The sequence below is a fragment of the Vitis vinifera genome, chromosome 19 (genome assembly GCF_030704535.1).
Source record: "Vitis vinifera cultivar Pinot Noir 40024 chromosome 19, ASM3070453v1".
Taxonomy (NCBI): domain Eukaryota; kingdom Viridiplantae; phylum Streptophyta; class Magnoliopsida; order Vitales; family Vitaceae; genus Vitis; species Vitis vinifera.
In genome coordinates this window covers 6,443,523-6,460,746 of record NC_081823.1, presented here as the reverse complement: position 1 = coordinate 6,460,746, position 17,224 = coordinate 6,443,523, and the positions used below count along the sequence as shown (strand labels likewise).

General features: G+C 35.0%; 1 protein-coding gene across 2 annotated transcripts; it reads right to left on the bottom strand.

Moving 5' to 3' along the window:
- Positions 1–974: 974 nt before the first annotated feature.
- Positions 975–16,736, bottom strand: LOC104877589 (polyadenylate-binding protein-interacting protein 4). 2 transcript variants are annotated; one of them, XM_059735085.1, is made up of 13 exons: positions 16,323–16,736; positions 15,539–15,664; positions 15,287–15,443; positions 14,101–14,272; positions 13,945–13,979; positions 13,475–13,550; positions 13,333–13,363; positions 8,593–8,882; positions 7,677–7,934; positions 5,874–5,975; positions 5,693–5,743; positions 2,276–2,363; positions 975–1,447 (listed from the first exon to the last, which is right to left on the bottom strand). In XM_059735085.1, exons 1-13 carry the CDS (start codon positions 16,489–16,491, stop codon positions 1,275–1,277), a joined length of 1,728 nt encoding a protein of 575 aa, XP_059591068.1. In that variant the 5' UTR covers positions 16,492–16,736; the 3' UTR covers positions 975–1,274. The 2 variants fall into 2 exon arrangements, 1 of the variants encoding a protein (XP_059591068.1); XR_009465201.1 differs by lacking the exon at positions 975–1,447 and adding an exon at positions 5,456–5,572.
- Positions 16,737–17,224: the final 488 nt, after the last annotated feature.

Here is a 17,224-nt window from a genome sequence, read left to right as displayed (position 1 = left end):
CTTCTGCAGCTATTTACAAATGGCATTGCAACAAGCGCATTCTTGTGTGACTATATCTCCAAGCATGATCCTCTTCAGAAGATTGGAGTGGATTGTAGTGATGGGAATCACTTCCTCCATGGAAACAGATGACAAGCACCTGCTTGTGAGTGTGTAGTTAGAGCAGAAATGAGGTATGGAAACTATGGATTTGTTCATAAAAGCATTTTTAGCTTGTAGCCGCACTCCATACACTTTCTATTAAAAACTCTGGGAAATCAAAGTCTTTTTTATCAGAAATCAGAAGTGTGTTTTGAGTGTCTATAGCAATGGAAAAGATTTTTGAAAGTAACCTCAAAACTTTTATCAAATGTCAAATCCTCTTAAAGAAAAGTACTTTCAAGTATTGATAACATTTGGAGCCTCCAAAGAATCACTCCCAAGTACGCATTATTGAAGTTCCTTCTTGGCCACCTCTGCTTGTGAATGGTAAAGTTGTCACAACTCCCTTATGCTGCAGCTTAGCGTTGAGGTCATGCTCCAAACCTTAGTGGGGTCATGGCGCATTTAATCGGATACCCTCTGGGGTTTTGGGTAACCAGGCACCTACTGAGGTATGTCACATGCTGAGGCAAAATCAAACCTTCCCCTCCATGGCAACTCTAACACAACCTTTCACCATCATCTACTAGTTTGAATTGTGTTCCAGGGCCTGATCTCAAACCTGAATGGAGGTCCCATTCACACTCAGATGATTGCTGCTTCCTGGGTTTCCCACTTTGAATATATAGTAGATAAAAAATTCAAAGCCATATCTTGAGAAATTTGGGTAGCTGTTTAAAGAACTTGCTAAAATGATTTGGAGTCCCTTTGATCTCTCATGTCAAACAAAGGTCCAAAGATAAATAACAAAGAGACTTTTGAGTACTTTCACTGCATAATGCACAAAATTATGCTGCAACAACAGCTTAATTTGAGAAAGACAGCTTTCAAGGTGATTTAAACAAAAAGATATTAGACTTACCATATTGTTTCTAATATCATATTTGCCATTCTTGGGATCTTATGAAGTTCATCATAAAAAGAAACATTGCTTCCTCGTGAACGAGGCTTCACAGCATTTAACCCTTCGCACAAGAGATTTTACTTCTCACGTATAATGACAAAAACATCTATGAATACGATTAGAACTCAGCTTATGCAAAAATAACCGATTATAAGACAAAATTTTGTGGAAAAGGTTTTGAAAAGAACAAAACCCTAGGTTTGCCAATGGTAATAGTAGAAGAAACATCTCATGGAAACTTAGTATTGAAGAGAGCATTAGATCCTGGGACTGGGATAGGGCGGTTAGCAGGGAAAGGAGGTTGGACTAGAGGGATGTGACTTGGCACTGCAAATGGCTGCTGTCCATTAGCTAAAACGGGTGGAGGCACACAAAGTTGCAGTGCTTGGGATGGTACACTTCCTGCAATTTAAGATGAATTTGCCTCAGTGAGATATGATAGACACTAAATTTAAGAATACAATTAATAATGTATTAAAGGATGATCAAATAGTCCATTTGATTTTCGATCTACACTGAAAAACACTTGTTTGTAAGGTTTTTTCATAATATACAGCATGCTCTTGCCAAAGTACATGTCAGAACCAGTAAACATCTTTCATAAGTACTACTCTTCATTTTTTTTTTCCTTTTTTCTTTTCAAGTTTAGAGTGTCCAAGCAGGTACAAGCCTCACTTATGAGCTACGAACTCAGCAAGGCTCTAGCCATTAATACTTTCTCTGCTAACTTTACATGATTCAATATTATCAATATTGGGTTAATTTCAGTCACCTCCCTTTAGGATTTGGCTAAATACACTTATCTCTCATTAGTTTGAAATTTCATCAAATATCCCCCTTATTTTGAGTAAGAGTGGAGGTGAGTGAAGGTAAATGAAAAGGATCAAGAAGGTACTTGATGAAATTTCAAACCTACGAGGGTTGTGTCTATTTAGCCAAATCCTGAAGGAAGATAAATGAAATTAACCCTTTCAACATATAAAGCTGTCACCAATCTGCCTACCAGGGAAAAAGAAAACTGTCATGAATTCCGAAATTCAATCATCCCTACATATATATTTTTTTTTTGATAAGTAATTCAATCATCCCTACATATTGATGACTGCATGTCCATATAGGACACCAACATTCAATTTCATATGAGATTGCAACATTAACCAGGGCAGTAGATTTTTTTATTTTAAAATAGGGTACAAATACGAATCTTTCCACCAGAACTTTTGTTCATACCTTGGTGCTTTGGAAATTGGACCTGATTTGGCGTCAACAGAGGACGTGCAGATAGTTGTGAGATAGCTGCTGCACCCGGAACCACATCCTTCAGAAAAAAAAAATATGTAATGCAATGAAAGTAATCAGAGTCACATGGTAATATGCATTCAGAAACAAAGGAAAAGTTAAGAAAAATGAAAAAATAAAAAAGAAACTAAAAGGGATGAGACCAAAATAAAATAAAATAAGTCAGACTGAGTTCCTAGCAAGAAAAGTTGACGCATCAAGTATCCTTCCTTTCTTAGCTGCAGTGTTCATAGCAATGCTCTTCTTGCAAATGGTGTTGGCATTATTCGAGTGAAGGGGAAACACTTTGGCAGAAGGTCATAAGGGGGAAATACGGGGAGAAAGAAGGGGGTAGCGGTCACATAAGGTGAGAGACTCTTATGGGGTCAGATTATGGAAGGCTATAAGGAGTGGGATTTCTTTAACACGGGAGTTTCCTATGCAGTGGGTGATGGGAGCAGAGTGAAATTTTGGAAAGATAATGGTGTAATGAGGAGCATTTAAGTAAGATTTTCCCCTCCTTGTTTTTGCTTTAACCGAATCGATAGAGGCTAGGGAAGCAAATTTATGGGAGCAAAGGGAGGAAGGAGGTAGCGGTCACATAAGGTGAGAGACTCTTATGGGGTCAGATTATGGAAAGCTATAAGGAGTGGGATTTCTTTAACACGGGAGTTTCCTATGCAGTGGGTGATGGGAGCAGAGTGAAATTTTGGAAAGATAATGGTGTAATGAGGAGCATTTAAGTAAGATTTTCCCTTCCTTGTTTTTGCTTTAACCGAATCGATAGAGGCTAGGGAAGCAAATTTATGGGAGCAAAGGGAGGAAGGAGGAGATTGCAACTTCCATTTTGCAAGGAATCAAAATGACTAAGAGTTGGACATTGTGGAGTGTTTCTTGTTTAAACTCCAAGGACAATCAATGAATGAGGAGGACGATAGAGTAGTTTGGAAGGGAGATGGTGAAGGAAGGTTTTCTGTAAAAGCCCTTTACTCTCTTTCAGAACCAGATTGTGTCATCCCTTTTCCTATAGGGATTATTTGGAACTCATGGATTCCTTCTAAAGTGAGCTTTTTCACCTAAGAGGCTCATTGGGGTAAGGTGTTAACTTTGGAGCAGCTTCAAAGAAGAGGTTGGTCGTTAGTCAATAGGTGTGCTTTGTGCAAAGAGGAGATAGAGTCCATTGATCACATTCTTTTTCATTGTGCTAAGGTTAGGATTTTATTGCTGCTAGTGTTCACTTTATTTGGTATCCCTTGGGTTATTTCTGCCTTGATAAGGGACACTCTCCTAGGGTGACATGGTTCCTTAGTCGGTAGAAGGTGAAAGATGGCTTGGAGAGCCACTCCTTTATGTATGTTTTGGACTATTTAGAAGGAAAGAGATTGAAGAGTGTTTGAAGATGAGGAGACGTTAGTTCAAAGACTCAGAAGCTCTTTCCCTAACAATCTATCTTTATGGATTCATATGCACATAGATGAAGCACTATGTCTTTAATTGATTTTGTAGATTGGTTGGGTTCTTGTTGAGAGAGGAAATAATTTTTTATTTTGCCTCTTGATGCTCATTGTATACGTCTAGCGTACTCTCGTCCATTAACTGCACTTTTAATACATTCTCTTACTTATCAAAAAAAGTTTTGAGTCATTTCTCTCACATATTATTGATCATTTCAGTTACATCTGATACTGGATCATCAGCACATTTTTTTTTTTTGATAGATAATCACAAATATATTAAAGGGCAAAGGCCATAAAGCATACAGGGAGTATACAAATCAGCCTAAAACAAGAACACAAAAAACCAGCACCCTCACCCACCCTTAAGTGGCCGCTAGCCACTCCAAAAAGCCTAAGAGCGAAGAGGACTCCTCTCCAATATACACCCTAGCACAACTCCACAAGGTACATACAAAAGAATTTTTGAGTTTTTGTATATCTAAAGAACCTCCCCTAATAGCTAATCTATTCCTCTCCTTCCATACCGTCCAAAAAATACACAACGGAATGGAATTCCAAATCTTTTTCCTTTTTTTCCCCACAAAAAAACCCCTCCAACTGAATAACGCCTCTTTAACTAGATCATCAGCACATATGATAAAGACTTTGTGCTCTTTACTAACTTAGCTCAATGTATTTGAATGCATGCTAATAGATTGCCAGATAATAAAATTTCTAGTTCTCTGCTTAAACAGAGTTCAACTATGGCTTCCATATCAATTATTTTTCCTTACACATTCCAATTGAGCATGGGCAAAAGAAAGCGCACCACCAGCCAACAGAAGGCACAACTAGAATAAACTAAGCAACAAAGGTATGCTTTCTATCACTAATATGCATCTCAACTACTTTAAATCACATTGCATCAATCATGGAGTACAAATCAAATGTAATTGGGATAGAAAATGAAAAAAAAAGGCAAAAGAGAAAGAAAAAAGAAGTATGAGAACCAGCTTCCAACAAGAATAAATGAATAACAAGTAACTTTTATATGAAGTTTGAATCTGTTGTTGGACAAGGACTGCAAATGAATGCACCAAACTGTTCATGCATATAGCTTCTTTGCTGTGGTTTTCAGCTGCTGTGCTTGTTGATTAATATTTTAGCTTCTTTAATAAACAAGCCGAGACAACTTAAGCATGACCAGTTAGATTTATGAACAGGCCCAATGTGCTTGCTTGCATAATTGTATTGTAATGTGAAGGCATTGGGTTTAAACGCTCCTAATGAAGTTCTTGTGCTGTATTCTTGCAATGCATCAAAGATTCAAAATATATTATTTTTAAATTAAGCATTCCCCTTCAAACACAAAACTTGCTTTTGTTGGGACCTACAAGGAAATTGAACTTGAGCTTAATTGACAGGAACAATTAGGCTCATGGGCAACCTTACATTCAAATGAACATAAATAAACCAAGCTTGAATGGACAGGTGGAGCTCACAGCAATACTTGAGCCCAAACCAAATTCAACCAGACCAAGTTTGAGTAATGCAAGAGTGCACTTGGCTTTGCTCATTTGAAATCCTAATAAACCATACCGAAAAGTGATCTATTATTTTGGAGGTCAAATGTTATGCGGTCAGAAAACTAAAGAACTCTTAACTAGGGCTCATGAATTCATGTGTTCTGACATACCCTACACACATGACAGATCTACTGCTGTCTTGTTGGAATTTTTGTCATGATCTACCATCATCTTGTCAAAATTTCCTCCTCTGTGGTTTATTCCCCAGACTAAGTATTGCCTGCTTGCTGCATAAATTTCTACAGTGACCCTCTACCTCTATTTTGGATGAGTTAAATATCAGAAACTTTCAACATCAAATGAATAGAATCACATGTATATGTCATGCTACAGGCAGGGTTTCTTACATATGAAACTGGATGCACATAGACAAGCTGCCCCAACCGTCCAACCATAACCTAGGAAAGAGGCAGGAATTGTCAAATTAGTGAACAGTGTTAGCAAGTACAATAGAAGACCTTCTGATCCAGACATACAAAACTAAGAAACCGGAACAAAGATAACAAGAGAAACCCTCCTACTACTTACAGCTTGAGAATTTGGATGTACATAAGCAGGTCCAGCTTGTACAGGCTGATACTGACCAGCATATCTAACCGGCTGCAGCCTGCTTGCCATATGCCCAATAATCTGCAACAGAAAAGAAAAACCAGCAAGAATTATCATCATTGTTGCCAATAAATCAGAAATAGAAATTCTAGCTGCACCATGGGAACTTAGCATAAGAGTTGGTGTATTGTTCTGATGAATTAATAATACTACAACCTAATACCAGTAAAATGCATCATCATTTGGTAATCCTAAACAAGATGCCATGATAAACGAAATATAACCAGAGATTCCAACAATTTGATTTAGGTTTTCCATTTTTCCTACAAGTTTGCAGACAGTTATTTCATTATTTAATCATGCTTTTGATTTAATTATGCAACTTAATATGTAACTGTAGTTGTCTTCCTGTGCTATGACTTCTAGAGTTTATTGGATACCAACTAACATTTAGATACCTGGCGCGCATACTGTGGTAAGCAGATAAAATGAAAAATTGATGCATGCATGCTCTGCCAAATGAATGACTAGGGCTGGAATCACCTAGAAGTCTAACTGATTAATAGGACCATCTCCAAACATCAAGCAACTTAGATGGAGACATGGTGTTTCAATATTTTAACAGCCCAGATAGGCAGCAATGTATTTAAAGAGAAATTTAGATTAGTTATTTTCTATGTAAGCCATAAGAAGTTTAAGAAGAATTTTGAAAAACATGTGAAATGGCTTCTGAACAGGTGGAGGGCAGTTATAGTATCACAGTTAACCAAATATCAGTGAGACTAACTTGCCTGCTCACTCCCTGGCTTTTGATAAGGAATGCTGATAGAACTTAATAAAGGAGGGATAAGAATAGGAAAAACAAGTGGTTCTTCTGAGAAAATTAAAGCAGGAATCAAATACAATTTTAGAAAAGTAAAAATAAACTAAAAACAATAAAAGAACTGAGTGCCAAACAAAGACAGCTTACAGGGCTAAAGGCCCTTGAACTCCTCCAAAGTGGCATATCCCTTTTCAGCATGTAAATGTTCCTTTCATTCCCAGGAATCTATGTTACTATCAAATAGTTCTAGGTTGATATAAGAAGTATTTTCTTCCAAGCTTGGAACATTGACCAATTGAATTGCTTCTCTAAGTGGAACCAATTATGCTGCAAATATACTAAATTTTATTGAGTGTGAAACATTAAGGGGCTTCTTCTTTTTTTGTGTGTAAATTTTATCTTGCTTCCAGTTCAACACTCATACACAATATGCTGACCAAAGGGACCAGTGGAGGGAAAAGAGTTGGACAGAAATCAATGCTCAGTGTTTCTAAATTATTCCATTATTCATAATTGATGACGTTGCCAGTAGCTATAAAGAATGCATGAACTCTAAGTTACCAAAGGTATCAATTTGTGAGGCAGAGAACCCAATATTAACCCACCAAGAAAAACAAATGTTCAAATATGTATCTTATTGTACTGGTAATGCCTAAATTTTCTTTCTGTCCACCCATCTCAGCACATTCCAAGTAATGTCACTAAATAATACATTACCACAAGTTCTATGTTCCACTGGTTTCAGAAGAACAAAAACAACATGCATGCATACTTAGCTTACCAACACCTACAGATTATGAAAGTAAATCTGCAGATGTAAAGCAGTTTCTTCCTTGTGTTCAAGGGTCAGATTCAGGGTTGAAGGTCATACAAATCTAAAGTTGCATTATAATGAAATAAAATATCTAACTACATTTATAGAATGAAATGAGAACTCATCAACACCAAAAAATACATACAGGTTGTGAATATTGAGAACCACTGCCACCGTTTCCAGCTATCAGGTTGCTGTATGGAACAAACTTGACAGGCAGAGATGAACGAGGTGCAAAAGGGCTAATTCCAATTTCTGGCTGTGAAGAAGCAACAGGAACCACAGTTGAATTGTTTGGTACATAAGCCACACTTGCAACTGCAGGAACTGCCGGAGGAGTAACTGATCTAGGATGTGTAAATGAAGGAGAGAAGACTTTTGCTCCAGGATTGAGCTTGGATTCCTATAAAAAAAATAATATTCAACTTCTTGATCACAAAGAAATTATGTTACTTAACAAAATTAAATGGTAAGGTAAAGTTCCTGTGAGATTATAATGCCATCCAGAATCTTTGTAATGCAAGTATAGTAAACCCTCACTACCCAAATAACCAACTTATTTGAAAGCTCCCAACAATTTGTCAGTTCACATGATTGTATAAGGCTACTAATGTCAAGATGTGTGGTAATGCAACAGCTAGAATATTTCCCGATGAATTGATTATTGGTCATACAAGGGGAGGCCCATCAATTGGATCTTCCTGACAAATTTCCAAAATATTATATGGCTTGTTGAGGATAGCTTTTAACTTATGTGTTTAGCAATAGAAGTAGAAGTAGTTTGTGTTGTTATGTGATTAAATTTTATGTTTGTGAATTTTATTTTAAAAATGCAAATATTCAAAATAAGGATAATTTTGAGATTTAAAAAAAAAAAATCAATTAAATGAGAATCTACTTCTGCATTGCATTTGAGGAAAAGCATAGGTCTCTCCCTAAGTTTGACAAATCTAAATACTCTTAAAAGTTGTCTTCGTCATTTAAAGGCCACTTTTAACGTTTAAGAAGTTCTCCCAAATAAACTATAGTCTTAAACATGGTTATTATAATATATATTTTACCTTAGCACTTTTATTAGAAATTGAACTACGAGGGAGGACCATCTCAGTTGGAGTTGCCAAGGAAGTAGGACATGATACAGAGGTAACACCCACAACCGAATTGGAAGAAGTTGAAACACCTGTAGAAATATCATCCATGACTGCTGCACTGGCCCTCTCAGAACAACTTTTGTTGGGTTTGACACATGAAGGAGCAGGACCATCATGTGATACTCCATTTGGTAAAAGCTCAGATGCCATCTTGCCATCTATTGCCTCAACAGGTTTCATATGGGTGATGCAAGCATCCGCTGCAAATAATTAACAATTGTAAACAACTAAATAAAAAAAAGGAATAAAAGCGCTTAAAACTTGAAAGAGGAATGCTAAGGGCCATTTAGCACAGTTTTTGATTGCTTAAAAGCCCTTTTTGGCTGTAAAAAAGCTTACAGTGTGTTTGGTTACACAATGAAGCACTTTAGAGTGGATAAGAGTTAGGGCCTCAAAGTGCCTACAAGCTCTTTTTAATAAAGCTGAGTAAGATATTTTTGCACAAGAGCTTATAAGAAGAGATTCAATAATTTAAAGTTTGCTCATATGTTAATAAGAAACTTCCCTACTTACATAGATGTTTTCAAAGTTCTTTACTTTAAGTCGCAACTTTTTTTTTTATAAGCAAGCAAGAAAATATTATATATATAAAACATTAAAAAAAATGAAGAAGCTATAAACTAAGATACACTGAACAAATACAATGGATACCAAAAGGCATTGCCAAAAAAAGAGAGAGCACAAAAATAACCACTCCCTTAAGATCCCACCCAATCTATAAAATCAAAGGTATTGAACCTTCTTCTATATACATGCTAACCTATAACACTAGGTTTCTAAGGAAAGAGCACTTTGGACTTGAACCGGCTGCTCCTCACTTTCAAACACTCTTCGATTCCTTTCCTTCCAAATTGTCCAAAAAATGCATAAGGAAATTTGGCTCTCCATACCTTCTTGTTTTTCTTCTCACAAAAAAGTCATGTCAACTTAAAAGAATCTCCCTAGCCATAGAAGGAAGGACCCACATAATGTTGAGCAAAGACAAAAAAAGCTGCCATTTTTTTACCCACTCTTCTAAAGCCGATTCAAAGTTAATACCTTACCCCAACTAGCTTCCTAAGAAAAAAAAAAAAACCTCTTTTTATAGGACCCATGAATTCCAAATAATGGTCATTGGAAAGAAATTGCATGCCCTGCTCCAGAATGGAATATAAGATCTCACAAAGAAGACACTATTCCTAGAATCTATACATATCACTCTATCCTTCTCTCATCTCTTCATAGTCCTTCCTTATAGCCTTGAGAAAAAAAGCCTCTACATTATCTAGCTCCTAATCATTCAAATGTCTAGCAAAACAAGGATTCCAATTTCCCGCCTCACCTGAATCATTCCAAACATCCACCACCCAATCCTTTTTTGACAATGCTAAGGTTTTTATTTATTTATTTAAATCTTAAAGCAAGTCACTTTAAGATTTAAGGTAAGTTAAAAAAAAATCTACTTTTTCCATTAAGCAAAATCGTCAAAGAATTTTAAAAATGACTTTAGTCTTAAAGAAACTTACTTTAAGACTTAAGTTCAAACAAAAAAAAAAGACACATACACACAATAACAACAAACAAACAAACAACTTAATACTTAATACTATTAAGTCTTATTTAAACTTAAATTAAATTAAAGTTTATTTAGATTTAAGAAAAAAAAACAAACATCATCTCAAGTATACAAAAAATGGGAAGACATAGATAAGGGTTTGTCTTGCACCACCTATCCTTCCAAAACTTCATCCTCCTCTCATTTCCCACCTCCAATGGTCTCTATTGCCGACCATTATGATGTTTTTCCATGCCCTAACCCTATACACTTCCCTCACTTTGCAAGATCACCAACCCCCCTTATCTTTCCATACCTTACTTAAACGACCTTTTGCCAAAAGGCTTCTCCTTATGAAGCATTTCTCCAACACCATTTTCACAAGAAACCCTAAGTGAAGAAAGGCATCTTGATTCTAAGCCTTTCTCCCCTCACCCTTTGGTCTTATGCTTCCTTCTACCAAGTATGAAAATATCAATAATCACGGATATATCAGTACTTTGATTTTACAGATATATCAAATATATTGGATATATCGGAGATATATCAACAAATATTTTGAAAAAAAAAATATCAATAGACCTAAAATTGATCAAAATTCATGAAAATATAAGAAAAAACTCATAAAAATGTAATTAAAAGTATAATATACATTTTAAAGTTGTTTTTTAAAATAATTTGATATATGTATGAAATGATTTATCATATTTGATAATAATATCCTATATGTTGATAAAAAAATATGAATTTTATAAGTGTACATTTATTAGTAAATTACATCAAATATTATTTCATAATAATATTGTGATATTTGATTTTAATATATATAATTTTAAAAATATATTTAAAATTAAAATTATGATCCATTTAATTTAATTGTATTAATGATATGAAATAAATGATGATATATGTACAACTTTTTAATATTTAATTAATCTATTAATGATATTTAAAACACTAGGAAGAAAATTATCATAATAATTTTTATATTTTTGGTAATCAATTAAATGAGATTTTTTCATTTAATTATAAAATAATCATAATTAATTTGTTCTCTAAAATATTCTTTTAATATTTTGTTTATATAATGACTTTTACTATATATATGTTTGGTGCACTATATTTAACAAGGGGCAAACTTGCCCCAATGGTAGGCTACTTGCAGGTTAAGCCTTTTGTTGGGGGTTCGAATCCCCTTAACTACAAAATTAAAGCTCATTTTTTAGCTTTGACTATAGCACCCACACGTTGACCACCCAAACCCCACGTTGACCAAGCTGAAATGACCCAAAATATTGGGAAATATCGGAGATTAATAACCATATCATCAATATATGGGGAAATATCGACGATTTTTGGTGATATTTCCCGAAAGATCACCTGGTCGATATTTCTCCACCCAATATCGTTTCCAGAAGTCTTGATACACGATATATCGCCGATATATAGTGAAATTTTCATCCATGCTCTCTACAAACAATTGGTCATCTTTTTCTCCAAAGCTCCGCCTCCCAAAGGAAGTCTCTATGAGTTTCTTCAAGCCTTAATCTAACTTCTTTCAGCATGCCAAACAAGGAAATAAAATAAATAGGTAAATTGGACTTTTTTTGTGTTAGGTAAAATAAGCAAATTGGACAATGTACTTTGAATTAAGGTAAGTCTTCCCCATTATGAAATATATTGCCTTTTCCCCAAAGATAGTCTCCTACGAAATCTTTGTTCCACACCCTCAAACTAACTCCACTCTAAATGGAGGCCCTAGGGGAAGCCCTAAGTGAGTAGTTGGAAGCTCCCCAACCTTGCATCCCAAATCTTGAGCCAAATCCTCCACATTAGCCACCCTCCCTATTGGGATCAATTCACTCTTCTCAAATTTAATTTTCAGCCCCAACAAAGTTTCATAACAACTATTTTAAATGGACATTACTAATACATGGCAGAACCATAGTTGTTAGAAAGATTTGCCACTTTTTGTTTTCTTATTTTAGGATGGGTGGGAATCTACTACTTGCAAATAAAACCATCATCCTGACAGATCTCATCTAAAAAAATGTTCTACTAGAGATATTCACTAAATTGGACAACAGCTACATTACATGACCACTTCAAAGAATGTGAATTACTTGTGTAGGATGTAGCATCAAGAGTTTGGAAGTAGGACATGCATCCAATGTTTCCATTGCTACTATGTATAATCAATACATATGTCCAATAAAGAAAGAAGAATAACTTCCTATCTCATTGTGACCATGGACTCATGTTGGAGAATCATGGGCATACACTTCAATTGGGCCCAAAAGATAGAATAACAGTCAAGAGGAAGTATATTATCTAGTTGTGTTCATGTGTTGATGCAGGAGCACTCAAGAAGAATATTTTTTTTTTGATAGGCAACACTCAAGAAGAATAATGAGACCAAACCACCTTAGTGTAACAAAGATAGGATTAGTTTACAATTAGGAGTTCATTTAGATTGGGTTTCATATAATTAGGTTTCCTATTCTAATTATAGGCCTCTAATTTATGTCTGAATTCAATTATGATTAGGATCGTTTTCTTATTGTTATTTATTCATTAATCATTCAATAAAAAATGGTTGTTTAGAAACTCTCTCTCTTTATTTGAAGATGAGGTTTTATATTCCTTTCTCTATCCCCTCTTTCCCATTCTTTTCCGCTGCATCATGTGTCCTCAGGTGTGGGGATTAATCAAACTAACAACTAGATATACACCAGCACCTGACAGTTGTACCCATGTCCATGTAACATAGGACTTGGGTAAGGAATTGCTACATTTTAATTAGATTAAATATATTGGAGAAAAGATCCATAGATTGTTGAGTCAATTTCTTAATAAGAAATATTCTGATGGGCTTTCATAATGCAGGGTACTGTACCCAAATCCATTGTGTGTATATGTTTGCCATTGCCCAGGCTAGATATCAGGATGACTGGATTATATTAGACATTAACAGCTAGTAATTAAAAATAAAAAATAAAAGAGAGAAGGAAAAAAGAAAAAAAAAAAAAAAACCCTAATGTGGAAAGACATTCTGTTTCAGAATGAAACAGATAATTTTTAAACACAGCAAAGAGCATAATGGATGTTGAACTCACAGCTTGAACTTGAGCCTTGAATTTCATGAGCCTGCACAAAACAATTCCAAACACATATTACTAACATGCAAGTTAATATTCCTGTTTTCTACTGATACTAAACCTTCTAAAATTAAATAGGTTAATGTTTGTTCCAACATACAGTTTCTTTGCGATGAAACTCATATTTTTGTTTGGAATGATCCTGCTTTCCTTGAATCCTATCATCTCCAACCTGTCTGTCAGAACATTTTACTCAAGTCTCAGGATGAAAGAATAACTTAAAAAATAAATGATTACGACAAACATTAGGAACACAAAATGTCATAAAAAATAAAGACAATATAACCAGGAGTTTTGGTGATACACAAAGCCAAGGTATTTTTCATGGAAAGGGAAAAGGCAAAATTGTAGTTTCCTGTTATTTATTATTCATAAAAAATTCATGGCAGGAAAGAAAACACCTTATCCAACAGAAATGCACCCTTGGTGCCAATGCCAAGACGCAAAGGGCTTGAGACCTAAGATTTGACATGGCCCACCAAATATTCGACTACAACTCAAAAGAGAGAGAGACAGACAGACAAAGAAACAGAGACAGAGAGACATAGAGATAGAGTTGGTAATTCATACCTCCCATTGTCTGGGAAGCTGGGAGCTTCTTCACTCTGCATTAAGAAAAATAAAAATATATGAAAATGAAAACTGAGAGATAGAAATCACAACCTGTCATGCATTCATACACATACAAACCCATAGATTTGTATTTATAAATAGCAGAAATCTCACCTTAGCTAAAATTTTGGAATCTCTTTTTCCATTTTCAATTTCCAAGGCACTACCCAAATAACTTGGTTCCTTCCTTCTCACTTCATGCTCCACAATTTTGCTCATCAAGTTATCCTCAGAGGGTGTTGCCATAAAACCATGAGCAAACCCATTTTCATTTTGGACTGAATTCCTGCTTTAATAAGTGAAATTATAAATAGGGTTCCACTGATACTAACGACTGGAGAAATATAGCTTTATAAGAGAACAGATCAATGATCAACTTTATATTAAACCTAGGCATTTCATGGGATGTGAAAATTGTGATAAGGAATAGTAGAACAGATTATTATGAAATAATTCTTTTAAGAGGTATGTTCAGCGAATTAGACCAAAAAATGAAGCTAAGTGATTATTATATATAACAAAGAATAAATACCAAAGCTAACAAAGCTGAAGCTGCTAGTGAAGATATGTTTGAACCCTCAAAATGAGAGCTCCAACATATCAAAGTTCATATTTGAAGTAAGAGTTTATAACCAAGTCATGCTACTTTATTGAGAAGGCTTGCAAAAGAAGGAACATGACATTTTACTGGTATTGGAAGATTGAATCAGACAAAAAGAATTTAGGAAAGAAAAGTTGCTCTTAAATAAGGTGAATCCCTAAAAATCTCTCACGGAAGCAGTTTTTACAAAAAGCATTTTGGGGAGAGGGGAGCAGGTAGGAGCAGGGGAGGGATGGGTGTTGGTTTTGGGGAAGAGTAGTTCTCATAGTGAGGAATATTGAGAAGATGAAGTTCCAAATCAACATATGGCAAGATGAAATTTCTTTTCTTCACTGCGTAGCCAGAATTTTCAAGATCTTCATAGACAGAAAATCAACTTTGGGATATATATAATAGCTCCAAATGGTAGGATAATCTGAAGTTTAAACTTTGGAACAGTAGTCATTCATCTCTATGGACAAATAAAAAAACACGAACCCTCCCCACCCCTGTACCAGTTGAGCCAGACCTCAAGGGCTTGTATCCAGTATTCTATAACCACAGATCCACATCACATCAAAACATCATGACAAAATAAAACTAATGGATTTTCACAAAGGCATCCTTTCCAAAGATCCACCAGATTAATGGTGGGAACCCAAAAGTTTGTGATCTTTTCTGATATTTTCTAACTGTAATGACCAGATATGAAGTCAATACCTTGTGTTGTTAATTTGCTTCTTATGCACAGCAGCATTACCAGGTTTCAACATTTTTGCCTCAGTCCCTAGACATTCAAAAGAAGGAATGGTGCCTGCAACAGCTTCTGTATCCTCGCCAGTTATGTTTCTAACAATATCATCATCCGAAAGCTGGACTCCCTGTTTACAAAACCATATAAACACCAGAAATTGGTCAACACAGCATCAAATGATTATGGGCCAGAGAAAAAAAAAGCATTGAAATGACTACATGCCTTGGCAACAACTTGAACAAGATCTCCTGTCAGGATTACAAGAGTTTCTACCATGCCACCATGTGCCACATTTGCCTCAAGTTTCCCCTTCTTGATCATCCTTGCTTTCTTCAAAATTATTCCTAGACAAAACTCAAACCAATTCAATAAATCTCTCTTAACACGCAAGAGAAATCAGTTCAATGAATCTTCCCCAACATTCTACACTAATTTTCTAAAGAGGGAGGTTGAATTTGAAGCTTAAATACATTGGTCATCAGGTTGGAGACTCTGGGAAAAAAAAGGTATAGAAAAAGAAAAGGCTTTCTGTTTTTATTTTTTTGTTCCATAATACGAAAACCTCATCCCCACTAAACCAAAGCAATTGTATTACAGTTACTTGAATGGGAAGCCAGAGAGCGAAAATTTTAAGATTTAAAAATTCAATTCCTTTAGAAGTTTTCTCACCTTTTTCTCCGCAACCAACCAGAGAATTACACTTTGTTTGGTTGCTGAGAATTGGAAAATAAGAGAAAGCTAGGAATTTTCAGATCCCAAATTCTCCTCTCCTTTATAAACATTCTCGACAATCATCAAAACAAAAAATACTAATACTCCAACAACCAAACCCAGATCACATCCCTACCCGATCCCATCAAACCCAACCAGAACCACCCTAATTTCTCAAGAAAATCAAAACCCATACACATTTTCGGGCGAGAATCAAAACCCAGAAAAGGTTTCAGAAAACTCAACAAATTAAGAGACAGAAAAAAGACGAGATTGGATCTGAAAAAGCACCGTAGTCCTTCCCGAGACAAGCCGTGTGGAGGATTCCTGAGTACACCGAGCCGTCCTTGACGTGAACCTCGACGGGGAGGCCAATAATGCACATGGTGGCGAACACTAACGCTTGGCTCAGAGATGGCGAAACGCCATCGTCGGAGAACTCTCTGGCTCTGGCACCCATCTCTGTTGTCGACGATTCAACTCTCTCTCTCTCTCTCTCTCTCTCTCTCTCTCTATCTCTCTTTTTTAAACCCCGTCGACCGGATGACCTCGATTTCGGAGGCTTTGCAGAAGAGATCTGATGTGACGAAGACGATACGAGGAAGCTGTGGTCGGTACGGCGTCGTTTCACCTCTTACCCAACCTCATGCAGTGTCTCCTTTCTGGGGTGGTGGTATGCCCCTGTGCTTTTGGGGTGTTCTTTTCTTTTTCCTGTATAATATAATGCTTTTCTTTGAATTTTTAATATTTTCTAAAATAATAATTTAATTTATATTTTCGGCTATTTAAAAACTCCATATATTATTTAAAATCTTTATATTTTTAAAATACATTGTAAAAATTTTTATTTTGAATATAGAAATTGTTATTAATTTTTATCAATGTTTTAAAAATCAAACTAATAATTGAACAGAAAAATTATCGATTTAAGACTCAGTTAATATCATGAATATATAATTTATATTTTATTAAAATTAAAAATATTTTTAAAAAATTAATATATATAATATTCTACATGTCAAATTAAATGATAAAAAAAAATATAAATGTATTAATAAAATTAAATTTTATTAAATATAATATGTATAATATTTAAATATAAAATTAAAATTATAATATTTAATTTTATGTAATTTTTTATTTTAAATTTAAAAAAAATTATTATATTAATCCGTTTATATTATTTTCATATT

Coding starts and splice junctions, on each gene's coding strand:
- LOC104877589 (XM_059735085.1), bottom strand. CDS start 16,491: ATGGGTGCCAGAGCCAGAGAGTTCTCCGACGATGGCGTTTCGCCATCT. Junction 14,273..15,286: donor AAGCAAATTAACAACACAAG/GTATTGACTTCA, acceptor TTATTAAAGCAG/GAATTCAGTCCAAAATGAAA. Junction 8,883..13,332: donor TCAAGGCTCAAGTTCAAGCT/GTGAGTTCAACA, acceptor AATTATTTGCAG/CGGATGCTTGCATCACCCAT.